This window comes from Theobroma umbraticum, unplaced genomic scaffold (genome assembly GCF_002168275.2).
Source record: "Theobroma umbraticum cultivar Fairchild unplaced genomic scaffold, ASM216827v3 scaffold_95.0, whole genome shotgun sequence".
NCBI lineage: Eukaryota > Viridiplantae > Streptophyta > Magnoliopsida > Malvales > Malvaceae > Theobroma > Theobroma umbraticum.
In genome coordinates, this window is record NW_018397257.1 from 10,807,152 (window position 1) to 10,822,697 (window position 15,546).

Consider the following 15,546-nt stretch of genomic DNA (forward strand, 5'->3'; position numbering starts at 1 on the left):
AAAAAAAAAAAAAAACCCATTCAAGTAGCCTGCTTAATGCCGGGGAGAAAATGGAATCCCAAGTGAAAATTTGTTATCTAATGAGTCATGATACCCTTAGAGGGAGGGTATGTGTTCCATTGGATGCCATAAGTTGTACTTCACGACAAAGTGATGAGCAGAAATCGTGTCCCCTTATGAGCTTTAACACTTTCCTTTAGTTCATGTGGTTTAAATTAAGGAGAGTTTTAGATTAAATTTTAAGTTCTAGTTATAATATTCTCTTCTAATATCTTATATCTTTGATGAGAATCTGTTAGGTTTTAGTCGGTATGGAAAATATTTGTTATTTAGTTTTCAAATTAAAAAACATTTCTTATTTTACTTCTAAGTTCATTTTTAGCATGAGACTATTATCTTTTTATTCATAAATTAATTTAATTGGACGTACAGCTTTCACGTCTATAAGCCCAAAACCCTTCACTTATTTATTTAACATGAAATTTCATAACATTCTCTTTTATTGAATTCGTTAAGACTTTTATTGCAAGTAGAATCACTTTACCTATTCCATTTAATTAATCGTTTTGTGTGATATTGTAATCTGGTCCAAATTAGGTCTTATCAAACAAGACCATTACCTTCTTTTTAAAAAATTAACCTATTAGAATGTGCAACGACTATACGAATGAGTCGAAAATTATTCTTTTACTTAATTGATATGAAATTTGGTAAATCAAAATTGATTTTACACTTTTTACTGTTTAAGATCTATTAAAAAAACTTGCTTATCATAGCAAGAAAGAATTGGTCATTTGTACCAAATAAATAGGCAAAGACACATGATTTTGTAAACACTAGGCATTGAAAATACACAGAAAAGGTTTGGGAGAGTAAGAGAATGGGTTTTCTTTATAAAACAAATTTGGGAAAAAGGAGCTAAAGGATTAAATAAATGGTTTTGTGGACACAAACGTCTCAAAAAGGGCAAGTGAGTTCACCTTCTGTACACACTCACGGCATACCCAAATTTTTACCTTAACATTTCCTAGATAGATAAATAATTTAATGTCAGTGGAGCTAGCTAGCTTATAATACTTTCTTCATAATCCATTAAAGACTAGTTCTACTAGTACTTAAGTACTTGCCCATGGATAATTTGTGCTACTTTTACATATTTTTACTTTGTTAAATTACCTGATTCTCATTGCCATTTTCATTCAACTTTAAGCAGGAAATGGGAGAAATGGTTTTGCCAGTTGCACAATGAGAGGTTTTCTTTATTGTCAACAGCAAAGGGTATGCATGCACCCAAACTTAATGATCTAGAAATTATAAAATTTATATATTTATGTTTTTTTTATTATTATTATTTCTTTGACATAAGCCTTTTTATATGTAGGTTTGCTCACATGGGTGATGTTGTTGTCCTTCCACAACCCCAAAGTTTTTTTGGTCCCAATGGAGAGATCTACACTAGCAATTAATTTCTCTTTGCTTTTCCTCTACTTTGCTCGAAATGATAGCTTCCACTCAAGTATGCATGTTTAGCACAAGGCTGGGATTCCGTCTTGAGCTTGTCAAATCTCCTTTTGTATAGTGAAAAAGCTTGTAATCTATATTCATAACATTTTAATGTACCATTCATGCATGCATGCATGTATGTTTAATCATAATTTACAGCATTGATGTATGTTATATCATAGTAAGAACTTATATTATGTACCATGTTTGCAGTAGAAGCACAAGCATTCGGGTTTCACTGTCTCTCTCTCTCAAATCTGAATTAGATTTGGATCTAATAAGTTAATTAATATAAGTTTAACAGTGTAAAACTTAATCATAATGCCTCATTAATCATAATTACTTCACTTTAGAGTACGACAAAAGTCAGTAATTGTAAATTTCTTGTCATCTATCGGCATCCATGGTGAAATTTGTGACAGCCTCTGACAGACCTTCGTCCAAGAAGGTTTGACAAAAGGGTCTGAGAAAGATTTCAATTAAAAAAAGAAAAAGGAAAACAACAGTTCAGGAAGATAAGATGGTTTTCACTTTTTCCTCAGTAATTTTCATGCATGAACAAGCACTGTAAATGGACTAAGACAAAAGTGCTCGAAGGGTCCAGCACCAGTAAGTCATCAATGGCAGTTACAGTGAAGAAAAAACAGAAATATTCCCACCATTGGAACTTAGAGCATAATCAGTAATATGTCAACTTCTGTCTCTGAGCTGTGCATCTTGATAAAGTACAAACACTTTCATTACAAAGGGATTTGTCACAACTTGTCGTCCCATTTACAGATATAAAAAACTTGTAACTATTTCTTACCCTTAACGTGAAGGAAAAGTTGTATTTAACCGACAGGGATAGAGATAGTTTTCCTTGGGAAGAGTTTTATAAAGAATTTGGCATGATCATATGCTGATTGACAAAAAGAGAACCCCATGTTGGAAATTTGATTCATATCACTTGGCTTGGTACGTGCCTGGCTTTGTGGCGGTGGCAATTTGTTTTATGATTGGGAGAATATGGGAAGGAAAGCAGGAGCAAAGTTAGGTGAAGATAGCTTTGTTGTTGTTGTTAAAAAGTCATAGTTAGAGCTAGCTAGGGGTTGCATATATAGGTGAAAATGTTGGCGTGTGATTGGCAGCAACAATCATGATATCTATGGCGGTGCTGATGGTGGTGGTGGTGGTGGTGGTGGTGGTGGTGGTGGTGACGGTGGATCTTAGTTGATGAAGTGATGGTGCAACGTTTTGGAACTTTAACAAGTGAATGATAGTGGCTTCATTACCATCTTTGTAACAATGGTGATAGATTCAGGATCATGATGTCAACAAATTATATATAAAATCACTAGTCATGATCATGATCATGATCTGGAACTCCAAAATTGTCTCAAAACAATCAATAAAGTTACAGCTGTTTAAAATTTTAGTCATCCATGAAATCAATACATCTGCTTGAATTTGTCTGTCTCTAACAGCAAAATTTGGCAATTAATATATTTTTAATCATTTTGTGTAAGGTTTTGATCCTGTTGATCTAAGGCTGCAGACTTTTCTGTGCTGTCAGAAGAACTTTATATCAGCAGTCAACGAACTCACGGAATTCTCGAAACCCAGGCCAAGGAAATCACATCACCAGGAAACGTGAAACACATGTTGAAAAAGTCAAGCCAAATATCCAACTATTCTGTCAGGTTCAATTATTACATATCTGATTTCTCCAAACCCATTTTTTGGCATTCAATGCATTGAAAAGATTACCCAAATTCAGGGTTACTGAGTTTGGTTTTGTCTTTTGGATTGTTTCTGCTGTCAGGGAAGTGCCCCTGGAGCCTGCAATTACAAAAAAAACCCTGTGTGTTCTTCTGCTAGAAATGGTGCTGGAAATGCAAATATGTTCCTCCAGCGACTTATGGCCACAAGGATGTTTTGCGCCTGTTAGAATAACATGAAAACGAAGAGGAGGGCTGTCCCTAAACGCCCGTGAAAAGATTGCTAAGCTTCCATTGATTGGCAATTTGGCATTTTGCAGCTACAACCAAATCCTACTTATCTTGTCTGTGTCTAAAGAACTGCTAATAATATGTATTTTTCTTAATCTGTTCACTTTTCTTTTCCAAGGATAAATCACCAAATGAGGGTTATATTCCCCCATTGATTCATTTGCTTTTGTTGTTTTGCTATTTTCCTTGTTTTTGTCCTTCTTCCTCTTGTCTTTTAGAATTATTACCTTGGCCATACCATGACAAACGGATCAATCTGTTAAGAGATAAACATGATAATTTCTCACCAGAAATTCTGGAAACAATTAGGGCAGCAAAAACCCATTGTCTAATTATCTTTTAGCCTCAAACTGAGATGCCCTGGTACTTCTCGAAGGTCCCCATCTTGCAATCAAACCTGAGCCTAAAACTCCCTGGTAAGTAAGAGGGAGCAATCACAAGTGAATTGGAGGAACATAAAACATATTTTAGACAAATCATCAAACTATACTATTTTTTATGAGAAATTTACAAATTTTTTTTGGAATTAATCATTACAACTTAATTTTCGATTGGTAGAGCTAAATGCTTTTGTTGTCAAAGGGGGAAAAAAATTCATTATTAGAACTTCAAAGCTGCTAACTTCATGAGCACAACTCCTTTCCATCCTACAATTTAATGTATGAAAGAGAAGTCAATAGGTGTAAGACTTTAGATTAAAGATTTAAAAGATTTCTAATATAAAAAAATATCATAGTGAATATTAAAATGTAACGGCTTTGGTTGCTTCCATTTCCATTCCATTTCATTCATGACAGCTAAAGCAGATTATGCTTAACAATAAATTTATAATTAAGTCAAATACCCATGTGATCCAATTACGTATTTTTCTTTGTGAGGAAGGAAAGGGAAAGAGCCAAAAATATCAGAATGGGAGATGAATTTTGCAGATAAAACCAGACACCTGCAAAGATAGCAATAAATACATTAAATAAATGAACCCAACAATGAAAGCAACACCACACCATAGTGCCAACAAAGTTTTGATCATATCCTTTCAGTGCCTTTTTTTTCCTTTTCCTCCCCTTTATATGTTTTCAATCTTTATTATGTGGTTCTACTTATTTTTTTCCTGAAATGGGACCATGGAAATGATAAGTTCCAAACTTTGAACAAAACCCAATACAGCTGGCTGAACCTTAGAGAGCGCAGCCGTCCTTGAACAGACCCCACCACACACATAAACCCATATCGCACCCACCCACACACAAACACGAACACAGCCGTTCCATGATAGAGAGATCCTGGTCAACTTAAGCATCTTCCATTAACTGCTGTGGGTCTGGCTCACATGGGATGACCAACAAGATTGCATTAAAAGACAACAGTTTCCATTCAACACACCCGTCCACTATGTACCCAATACAGGACAAAACACTCACAATCAGATTCCTGCCCACATGATAATGGTAGAAAACTGATTAGAAGTTGTGAAACAAAAGTAAAAAAGAAATAAAAACCAGAGAGAGAATACACCTAACTTATTTATGAGACAGTCACATTCTATGTAAATCAGTAGCAGGATCATGGGACTTCCCACGTTTTTATTGAAGCCCGTATGAGACCTGCTAAACTTGCTAAGCTTCTACAGCTACAGACAGGGAGGAAAAATACAATAACACAGTAAAAAAACAGTTTTAGCTAGTGCATGTGTCTACAAGGCCTTAGGCATACAATAAGCAGCAAGGGAGGAAGATCTCCCTGCAAGAACAAACTGCTCAGTAGCTCTAAGTGGATAGCTACACTTTGGCCTTGGTCTTGTTACTGGAACCACATTGAAACATCTTGCTTTGGCAGAGTATCCATCCCAACAGCTTGTAAATCTTCCTTGTAATCAAAAGAAGCCAAGTCGAACGGAGACCCAAACATCAACTGGAAGCTGTTGTTATTATGGTTTGTCTCAAACTGAGGAGTATTCAAGGCCTTAAACCGATCAAATTGGCCTTCCCCTTGTGAAAACATCTGATTATTATTGGGCATGCTAGACTCCTCGAAGAAGTTTCCCTCCACCATGACTCCTTGACCACGGAAGTATTCATCCTGCTGCTGTTGGATTTTAGGCTGAAGAAGATTTTGACCTTCTGTAACTGGATGGTTACCAGGATTCATGTTCCTGGTGCCTTGAATGTTGTTATCATATATCGACATGAGCTCACTGATCATTTTCTGCCCATCTTCTGGAACTCCAAGTGCTGGCAGATCAAAGGATGTTGAAGTAATCGGTGGAGCAGCTGGCTTGGATTGAGCAAAAGGTTGAGGGAATATGACTGGCTTCACTTCATTAATATTAAAATTAGAACCCCCAAACTGTGCAGAGGAGTTTCTGTATGGACAAGTCAACTGATGATTGTCCCTTGCAGTCCTATCATGAAAACCCAAGCGAAGTTCACCATAAGGACACTGGATGAACTCACAAGTGTAGATTTTGTGTTCCATCACGTTTAAATCATTGGAGGGCTTCCTCTTTCGTATGAAATCCAAACTATTGCCAACTTCTCCCTTAATAGGATAAGGTGGTTGTTGGACAGCCCTCATTCTGTCAATGCCCATATTAGAAGAATTGAGATTCCCAGGTTTACGCTCTTGAACATCAAAGTTTAGCTCATCTTCAGCCCCCTCAACATCATACTCACTGCAGTCATTTATAACCAAAGACCCACTTCCTCCACCTGAGGACAAAGGTGGGCAGGAATCAGGGTAAAGCTCTCTGGCCAAGGCCTCCTCCTGATTAATGATGGCAAGCCAAGTTGCACTTTCCTTCGCAGTCATCTTATCCTGCAAGCACTTGGATTGCCTTACAAGCTTGCGAATCTTGGCGATATCAGGAGACATATGCTTGATCACTGCTGTGAGAACCCCTACTTTCCACGCCTTCTTCAAGTCATGAGGTTTCTTATAAGGAGGAGGGCCTTGTTCTTTGGGCAAACCCAGTTGTGGCCACCATTCCTCATTTCCACTAGGCCACCATGGCGGGGGAACACCTTTCTCTAAAGGAAATCGCCTCTGAGGAGGATCACAGTGTTGCATCAGTGCAGACAAAAGAGAACCAAGAGTTGTATCTTGAAGTTCTTGCAAGGTGTGTGGTGTAGGACCTATAGAATTACAGCCATCATTCTTGCCAGGAATCGAATTATCTGCCTGGTACTTCGCAATAGCAGCAGGTCCATTACGATCAAACCTGACCTTATCCTTCCACCATTCCCGAAGATTATCAGATGCCCCAGTTACTGGCTTTCCCTTTTCTGGAATAATCCCATACACAAAACCTTGAGCTTTACAAACTTCCATCATCTTCAACATGTACTTCAATATTCCATCCTGTGCCCTTGACATCTTCTTTCTCCTTGCCTGTTCTTGGGACTGGCGCTGTTTGGCAATATCAATCCCCTCCTTGCCCTTGTTCTGTTCTTTAAGCCGTTTGAGACGCATTTTGTCCCTCCACATCCTCCTCTCAAGTTCATCCACATCAATCTCTTCATCGGTATAATCATCCTCCACTGTGGCCTCTGGTTCAGTTTGTGAGGCGGCCGCATCTTTTTCCCCAAGGGGAGCACTGAAGAAATCCATATCCCCACAAATTCCCATCTCTTCAAACATCATCATTATTTCAAATTAGAACCTCAAATATGTCTCAAACTTGTGGGAAATCTCTGGATCAATCAAACTACCTTTTCTCCTACTGAGTACTGTTATTCAAATCACCCAAAACTACGGCCTTAATTAACCTGTATTTAAAAAAAAAAATCAGGCTAGAAAACCTCAGCAAGAGCCATAAAATTTCGCAATAAAATAGCAGCATCTAACCACTGAACTGATATTGACAGTCTAAATTTAATACAAAACACTAAAAGCATCAAAGACCTGACTCCAATGATTTCAAATCTATCCCTTAACTGATACAAACGATTAGATCACCAGGCAATTTTGCTCACTCAAACCCACAAAAGCATAAACAAAGATTTTCAATTCCCAAATAAGCTAGGTACAAATAGATTTAATTATTCCCCAGATAAGACTACCAGCAAAAAAGAAAAGAATCTGACGAAAATTGAACAGATCAAACTAGCCTACAAATTATATCAGCTGATCATCTGTTTATATGGAGACTTAAGTCATCATCACATAAGAGAGATAAGAGTGAACAAAATCAATTCGGCTTCATAAATCTTACGTTAAGGAACAATCAGGTTTCCAAAAATAAACAGGCACCATCAGACACGAGTCAGATCTCGTCAAAGCACAAAACTTTGGTTGACAACTAATTTTTTTGAAGAAGAAAAGCTTCTTAAAATGAAGAAGCAACTGAAAAAAAAAACATAACTGAGCTCAAATTGATTGGATCTGATACAATCAAGACCTTATATTTGTCAATCAATTATCAAAACCCCAAATAGAAAAGAAGAAAAAAAAGCCCAAACAGACAATCAATCCAAATCAGAAAAGTAACCGAAATAGACAATCGAAACCTCAACCTTTTCAATCAATAATCAAATACCCAAATCAGAAAAGTAGGGAAAAACCCCAAACTGGTAATCAAAACCTCAACTTTAACAATCAATAATTAAAACCAAATCAGAAAAGTAGCCAAAACCTCAAACCAGATAATCAAAATCTCAACTTTGTCAATCAATAACCAAAACACAGTCAAAAAAAGCATCAGAAAAACCGCAACAAACAATCAAAAGCTTGAATTTATGAATCAATAATCAAAACCCATATCAGAAAAGTAGTAAACAAAATTAAAAAAACTCCCCCAAAGTAAGTACTAAAATCGAGTCAGAACGCATAGAGATCCACTCAAAACCCAGTCCAAAAAACAGACTTACCAGGAAAAACCCAGATTTCGGCCTATTCCACAAAGCTCAAAGAAGTCAATTCTGTAACACACAGTAGACTTTGAAACGATGCTAAAGAAAAGGAAAAAAAAAAAAGACGGAGAGACAGATGATGGGTAGAAGAAAGAGAAAGAATATTATCCTCTTTAGTTTTGAAAGTTGGAACTTTGCTACTGCCCCTAAGAGAGAATTATTGAAGAGAAGGGCGGTGGCTGCCTGCCTGCCTCCCTCCCTGTTGGTGATTGTGAAAGGATAGAAAGAGAGAGAGAGAAAATGGGAGAAACTGTTGGGGATTTGTAAAAACTAAAAACAAAAGAGTGTAATATAATCAAAAGTATGGGGAACAGTGACACTAGATTAAATAGTAAGGAAATGGAAAACCATTAATATATTCCAAAAAAAAAAGGAAAGTAAATTAAGGTCAGGTTAATCCAATCTGATTCTTGGGATAGACGTTTTCCATTTCCTAATAATTATAATTTTTTCTTAGTAAATTTATTAATGACATCTGCAGTGTAGGGACCGTGTTCTTCAAGACAGCACCTGACCAGTCACCAATTATATTAGTCTTGGTTATGGGAAATGCATTCAATTGGCGTTTGGGGGAGGCAAACTCGTCTTCATCCAATGTCATCTCCCTTCACTAAGGGAGTTTTTTTTTTTATTATTTTAATTTTTTTATTTCTTTTCCCTTCTTTTCACATAATTAAATAATACGATTTTAATTTATTAATCAACAACACTTCTTCTTTTACGACCACGAATGATCGTCGTCTTTAATTTTCATAATTAATTATTCGATCAAGGAAGAGTTCGGTGGCTTATTGTTGATATAAAGATATAACAAGATAATTAAGATGCGAATTACTTCATTCTTAAATCGGTAACATATTGTTCTCTTAAAAGAGAGAACATTCTATTTACATAATCAGTTGACATAATTTAAATTTTTACAATTAAGTTTTTGGTTTAAGAAGTGCTTGATGAGGTATTTTTTCTTATTGCGAGAAAGTAAAAATTCAAAATTAATTTTCTTGTTTAAGTAAAAAGATATATGTATCGATTTAGTATCAAATGATAAATTAAATGTTAATTTTAAAAATTAAAAAGTAAAAATAAATTTTATTAAGCACGAGTTTAGAAATTTATTTAATTTTATAAAAACAAGTTGCCCCATTACTCTCTCCACGTTAGGGGGAAGAGAGAATAAATTTGTCTACTTTATTAAACAGTAGGCAGCAAGCACAAAATTAACATTACTTTTTGTGCTCATCGCTGTGTTTATTCTTTTCTTGCTTATAAAAATAATAATAATAATAATGATCTTGAGGGCAATTATTTGGACACGTGCTCTCATTTACTATTAATAAATCATCAAAATCCTTTAAACCCAAAAAAAAATGTAAAAATATAGTTAATAAATTGAAAAAATTGATATATATTTAGGACATATTGAATTTTAATTACTATTGAGTATGGGTCCCGATAAGATACGAGAATGATTTATTGGGTTATTTTGTCGACGAATCACCTAATAGTGAAATATCATTTCACAAATGTGTAAAGATGAAAAAGGGGAAAGGAAAAGGAAAGCAAAAAGGAATCTTTACTCTTAGATTTTGGAGGCACCTGGAGATGATCCAAAGCAAAAAAAAAGGATAATTTTGAAATAAAAAGAAACAAGAGAAAATAATAAAGGGTTCTTTATTTGGGAATAAGACAGCAGAGAGATAAAAAGAATTAATATATCATTTTTTACCTTTTTTAAAAAATGGAAAAGATTGAAAAATTATAATTTATTACTCGATTGAGTAATTAATTTATTATGTATTTTTTCGTTTTAAATATTAATTATGTTATATAAAATTAAGATAATTTTTTCTCGTTCGTAGTCTCTTTCTTTCTATATTTGAAAATTATGCTTGTTAATATATAAGATTTATCGTAAGTGTTATTCTGGGGAGAGTAATGATGAGGTTGCAACAAATGAAAAATTTTTTTTTTTTTTGAAAAAATAGAATGAAAAATAGTACTAAGTACCCAATTACCTATAAATGATAAAATAAATTATGCAAATTTAAAATTTGTATTAATGGAGTCAAATGTTTATGATAAAAACAAAAACAAAAGACCTGAATTGGGCTAGGCTTGGAGGGAATCCTTTTCCCATATAAACCATGGCCAAGAATCCAGGAACGTTGGCTCAAATTTCATGAGGCCAGCCCATGGAAACTATGCTAACCTTTCTTCCCAACGCAGAATTGTTAACACTGCTTTGATCATAAACCTCTGCAAATTAGCCTCGAAAGACGAGTAGAGCAGTAACGGAAGATACCAATTCAACGTCATGGAAATGAAATTAGGAAGAAAGAACAAGACTGTTACGAGTATTTTTAGGATACAAGACCAACCATAACTCTCATTTACTTTGGAAATTAGATACTAGAAATGGCAAATGCACGAGTTGATTACTCTTGGTTCAGTTCTGCTATATTTTTGGTGCTTAAAAACGTCCAGTTATGCCGCAAGCAAGAGCAGCTCTGGGTATTTCACCAACACGACGGACACCTTCAGCAAAGACGACTCCCATTCCCATGTGCAAATGTGGCTCGATGTGACAATGGAATGCCCAAACTCCTGGATTATCAGCAACGAACCTCAATGCGGTCCATCCATATGGGAAGATCACAGCGGTGTTTCGTGACGGTGGGTTCTCCAAGTTAAACTTATGCTCGTCTTCTTCTCTGAACTTCCCTTCTCCGTAGCCCAACACCCAGAAATCATGACCATGCAAATGCCATGGATGTATCTCGCTGACATTTTCTGCTAATGCATTGGCATTTTGAAGTATCACATCCACTGTGGTGTTGAAGTTGATGGTGTAAACTCCATTTCCAAGTGTCGAGTTGGGGTTCACCGGAGGCTTCATGATATCATAACTGTTATCATAGTTGTCCGGAGGGTGTTTTTGATCAAAAGCATTGTTGAGCCCAAATTTAACGGAGCCCAAGTAAGGGGTCGAAGGCAATGTTAAGGAAATGTTGTTGATAGACCACCTGGTGAATCCGTTGATTTTGTTTTGAGTGTTGAGGAGGATGATCCTGCGATCATGACTTCTTGGTGGCTGAAGGGACCCCTTGGTGGCAAGAATCCTTTTAGTGAACGCTTTGCTGTGATCATAATCGTTCCATCGAGGTGTTACAGGAGTTGGAGAGGTAGGGAGTTCTAATGCAGGGGTGGGAATATAGTTCAAAATGGTGAGGCCTTGCGGGGTTTTGGGCTCTCTTCCTCTTACACCAACTGAAATCCAGTAATTGGAGGAAGGGTTTTGGTTTGTTCTTAAGAGGACTGAATAACTTTCCCCTGAATAAATATCCAAGTCATCAACTTCAAATGGTTGCACATAATTTCCATCAGCTTCCACCACCATCATTCTGTGATTCTGCAAAGAAATTTTGTTAAACCAGAGAAATACAGTTCCAAGTCCTTTACTGAATAAACTATTAGTTCTAACATTTCCTTAACTTGGAAATAGGAATAGGAACAGGTAGTTACCCCAATGGCCAAGTTGAGTGAAGCTAAAGCAGTGGTGCTAGCAATCCTCAGCCTGTAGATTTTGTTTGGATGGACTTGCAAGATTTGGGGTGCACATTGCTCATTCCCACTAAACTTGCATTGGCTGACAGAAGCATTGTTGCTAAATTTTGCAGCCAATGAACAATTGAATTGCCCTCTTCCATTAATCAGCAGACTCTAACCCCAAAGAAAAAGGGTAATTAATTTCTTCCTTGTGGGCCAAAGGTGAAAATTAGCAGGAACAAGGGCAAAGAAAGTCTTTCACCTTTACATATCATGGCTTTTTATTTTTATTTTTTTTTTACATATTATTATGTTATTTTCTACATTCACTTTGCTCGTTTAGTATGCAAAGTTTATAACCAATAAATTGCAATTGTAGTGTTGAGTTTTTACCTGGGGTTCACCGACCCAGCGGAATGGCTTAGAGAAAAGACCAACCTCCTGCTCATGAACACTTTGGTGCCACCAATCACTCAACAATAGGTCGAACTCACCATCGTAATAGAATGGGGGCTCTCTCTTTCCATGCTCGTCCACTATCAGGAACCCGTACAATCCTGCTGATCTTTGCATTCCGTAGTGTCCATGATAAAAGTACGTTCCAGACTGCGCCATTAACATTCACCAAAAAATATAATATAAACTGATAATAGTATTTATGTTGCAACTTGCATGTTGTAATTTGAATTCTGGAGTCTAGACATCGTTCATTGAAGGCTTTAAGATCGATCATGTATCTCACGAAGAAACAGAAGAAAGAGAGATTGAGAGATTACCCTGTCAACTTTGAACCTGTATGTAAAAGTTTCTCCAGGGTTGATAGCACATTGTGAAATGGAAGCAGTCCCATCTGCCCATGGTGTTCCAAGCTGATATATGAAACACAACATTTTATGGATGGACAAGATCAACTAATTCCATATTATGGCACTATGCATGTGAGAGAGAGAGAGAAGGGAAACCTGTCTGATTCCATGCCAGTGAATGGCAACTCCCTCGGTGTGAAGCTTGTTAGTGAGTTCCACAACAATGGTGTCTCCGGCTTTAGCTCGGATGGTCGGCCCTGGAAACTGGCCATTGATACCTATCACGACATGTTCCAAACAATCTAGAGAGCTGTACATGTATTCCACTTCCCATTGGAAATGCCTAACCTTAGAACCAAATGAAACATGGATCAAAGACAACACGAAGCACCAGAAAACAAGAGCCCTGGAGTCCCAAAACTCCCAACCCATTTTCCCAACATGCAAAACCAAGGTGAATAGCTTGCCTAATGCCTGCCAGGCCAATATATATAGAAGGCAAAACCAAGGCTCTAACTACTCCTTGAAATTTTGATCAATGTACACAAGTCTGCGATTACTATTTAATCTGTCACTGCTGATATCTAGGAATAACTTTTGACATCATGCATGAATCTGCTCTGATCATTTTCGTATGAATTAAAGGGCTCCCTGAGAATTTTCCCTTAAGGAATTCTTGCAGATATCTTTTCACACCTTAAAGGATCTTTTTTTGTAGTAACGAGGATAGATCACTATGAATACTTATTGGGAAAGATTATCTTTCCTCAAGATTTTCTTCAAGACAGTTACTAACAATTAAGAAGTTTCCAATAATAGAGGGAAGAATTTGCTCCCTTCATTACCAATTTTGTTTTTCTTCTAATTATCCTCAACTAGAGACAGTTCAATACTTTCTAGAAATTAGTTAAACAAGTCAAAGGAGATGGATAAATTTTTTTGCTGTAATTGAAGAAAAGTTACTTTTATTCAAAAAACTTCAATATTATGGAAAAAATTCTATACTTATCATGTGTTTTTTCATTTTAAAAATAGTTAATAAAAAATTATCCAGATTTGACTTAGAGATTTACTCTCATGTACCTAGGAAAGGTAAAAATTATACCAAAAAAGGAAATTTAGAAAGATCATTCTCAAATATTTTTCTTATACTATATTTAACTAGAGTTTCTAAGTTGAAAATTTCATTACCATATGTTGAACAAATTTTCCTGCCTTTGTACTTGGCATAATGTTGGATTGCAATGCATATACATATCAATTCAACCTTAACTTTTGGTACATGGAATCAAAAGTTTGGAAAGATTTTTTGGGTTCATTGATTAATAAATGATTCAAAAAGGAAAACTATGCAATTCCTCTTAAAAGTTGGACCTAGAATCATGTAATTAAGTTTGGTATGTGAAAGAGTGATTGCATTATTTTGTTGGCAAATTGATTGAAAGATTCCTCCATAATCATTTTGGCTGTCTCTGTAACTTCATATATGTTGCCCATTATGCGTTTGTAGACTTCAGCCAATGCCCCAATGGATGAGATATAAGCCAGTGACCAAACCCACATGCTCAAATCGAACGATCTAGCCCAAGGTAAACACCATTGCTAGCCCATGGCAATATGGCTAGCCTTTTCCCGAACCTAAAACTAAACCCAAATAAGTTCAAATATACTAGGGAAAGAAGTAGCAATAGAAATTAGAGCAGGGAAGAAGACAAAAGGCTATATGTAAAATTCCAAGAAAACTAGTGTATCTTTCAGGATACAAAAGCTTAAAATATATCCGAACTCCGATTTGTTGCCACCATACAGAAATTAGCTAACTGCTTCCGGAATGAGATCTAAATTTTTTTATACATGAGTTAATTAGATTAGTTGAGCTTGTTTCCTGTTAAGGCACAAGCAAGAGCAGCTCTGGGTATTTTACCAACACGATGGACACCTTCAGCAAAAACAACTCCCATTCCCATGTGCAAATGTGGCTCGATGTGACAATGAAATGCCCAAACTCCTGGATTATCTGCAAAGAACCTCAATGCAGTCCATCCATATGGGAAGATCACAGCAGTGTTTCTCAGTGGTGGGTTCTTCAAGTTAAAGCTCTGCTCATCTTCTTCTTTGAACTTCCCTTCTCCGTAGCCCAACACCCAAAAATCATGACCATGCAAATGCCATGGATGTATTTCACTAACATTATTGGCTAGCGCGTTGGCGTTCTGAAGTATCACATCCACGGTGGTGTTGAAGTTAATGGTGTAAACTCCATTTCCATGAATTGAGTTGGGGTTCACCGGAGGCTTCATGATATCATAACTGTTATCATAGTTGTCAGGGGGTTGTCTTTGATCAAAAGCATGGTTGAGGCCAAATTTAATGGAGCCCAAGTACGGGGTTGGCGGCAATGCTAAGGAAATGTTGTTGATGGACCACTTGATGAATCCATTGATCCTGTTTTGAGTGTTGAGGAGGATAATCCTGCGGTCATGAGTTCTTGGTGGCTGAGGGGATCCCATCAGGGCAAAAATACTTTTAGTAAACGCTTTGCTGTGATTGTAATCGTCCCATCGAGGCGTCACAGGAGGTGGAGAGGTGGGGAGTTTTGATGCAGAGGTGGGAATATAGTTCAAAATGGTGAGGCCTTGAGGTGTTTTGGGTTCTCTGCCTCTTACACCAACTGAAATCCAATAATTCTTGGAGGGGAGTTGATCTGTTCTTAACAGAACCGAGTAGCTCTCCCCTGAATAAATATCTAAGTCGTTAACTGCAAATGGTTGCACGTAGTTCCCATCAGCTTCC

At 36.6% G+C, this 15,546-nt stretch overlaps 3 protein-coding genes across 4 annotated transcripts in view; all 3 read right to left on the reverse strand.

Moving 5' to 3' along the window:
* Nucleotides 1-4,325: 4,325 nt before the first annotated feature.
* Nucleotides 4,326-13,185, reverse strand: LOC110412766 (L-ascorbate oxidase-like). The gene is made up of 6 exons (XM_089782989.1): nucleotides 12,910-13,185; nucleotides 12,724-12,816; nucleotides 12,341-12,553; nucleotides 11,924-12,121; nucleotides 10,880-11,810; nucleotides 4,326-4,363 (listed from the first exon to the last, which is right to left on the reverse strand). The coding sequence occupies exons 1-6, from the start codon at nucleotides 13,183-13,185 to the stop codon at nucleotides 4,326-4,328; spliced, it is 1,749 nt and encodes a 582-aa protein (XP_089639115.1).
* On the reverse strand, nucleotides 4,843-8,680 carry LOC110411870 (protein ETHYLENE INSENSITIVE 3-like). Of its 2 annotated transcripts, XR_002444833.2 has the most exons (3): nucleotides 8,360-8,680; nucleotides 5,015-7,258; nucleotides 4,843-4,925 (listed from the first exon to the last, which is right to left on the reverse strand). XR_002444833.2 is itself a non-coding variant. In XM_021422219.2 (2 exons), exon 2 carries the CDS (start codon nucleotides 7,134-7,136, stop codon nucleotides 5,295-5,297), a length of 1,842 nt encoding a protein of 613 aa, XP_021277894.1. In that variant the 5' UTR covers nucleotides 7,137-7,258; nucleotides 8,360-8,680; the 3' UTR covers nucleotides 4,843-5,294. The 2 variants fall into 2 exon arrangements, 1 of the variants encoding a protein (XP_021277894.1); XM_021422219.2 differs by having other exon boundaries at nucleotides 4,843-7,258.
* Nucleotides 13,186-14,484: 1,299 nt separating the features above from the next.
* The window catches only part of LOC110412936 (L-ascorbate oxidase-like), a 4,554-nt gene continuing 3,492 nt past the window's right edge, over nucleotides 14,485-15,546 (reverse strand). Inside the window, exon 6 of the mRNA XM_021423592.2 lies at nucleotides 14,485-15,541. Coding sequence (XP_021279267.1) covers nucleotides 14,622-15,541 — 920 coding nt within the window. The 3' untranslated portion in view covers nucleotides 14,485-14,621. The remainder of the gene's footprint in view (nucleotides 15,542-15,546) is intronic.

What these genes read in the sequence shown, in the direction of transcription:
- LOC110411870 (XM_021422219.2), bottom strand. Translation starts at nt 7,136, where the DNA reads ATGATGATGTTTGAAGAGATGGGAATTTGTGGGGATATGGATTTCTTC.
- LOC110412766 (XM_089782989.1), bottom strand. Translation starts at nt 13,185, where the DNA reads ATGGGTTGGGAGTTTTGGGACTCCAGGGCTCTTGTTTTCTGGTGCTTC. An exon ending in CACTCAACTTGGCCATTGGG is followed by an intron (nt 11,811 to 11,923) that starts GTAACTACCTGT and finishes ATTTCTTTGCAG; the next exon opens with AATCACAGAATGATGGTGGT. An exon ending in TGCTTGCGGCATAACTGGAC is followed by an intron (nt 4,364 to 10,879) that starts GTTTTTAAGCAC and finishes TTCCTCACAAAG; the next exon opens with AAAAATACGTAATTGGATCA.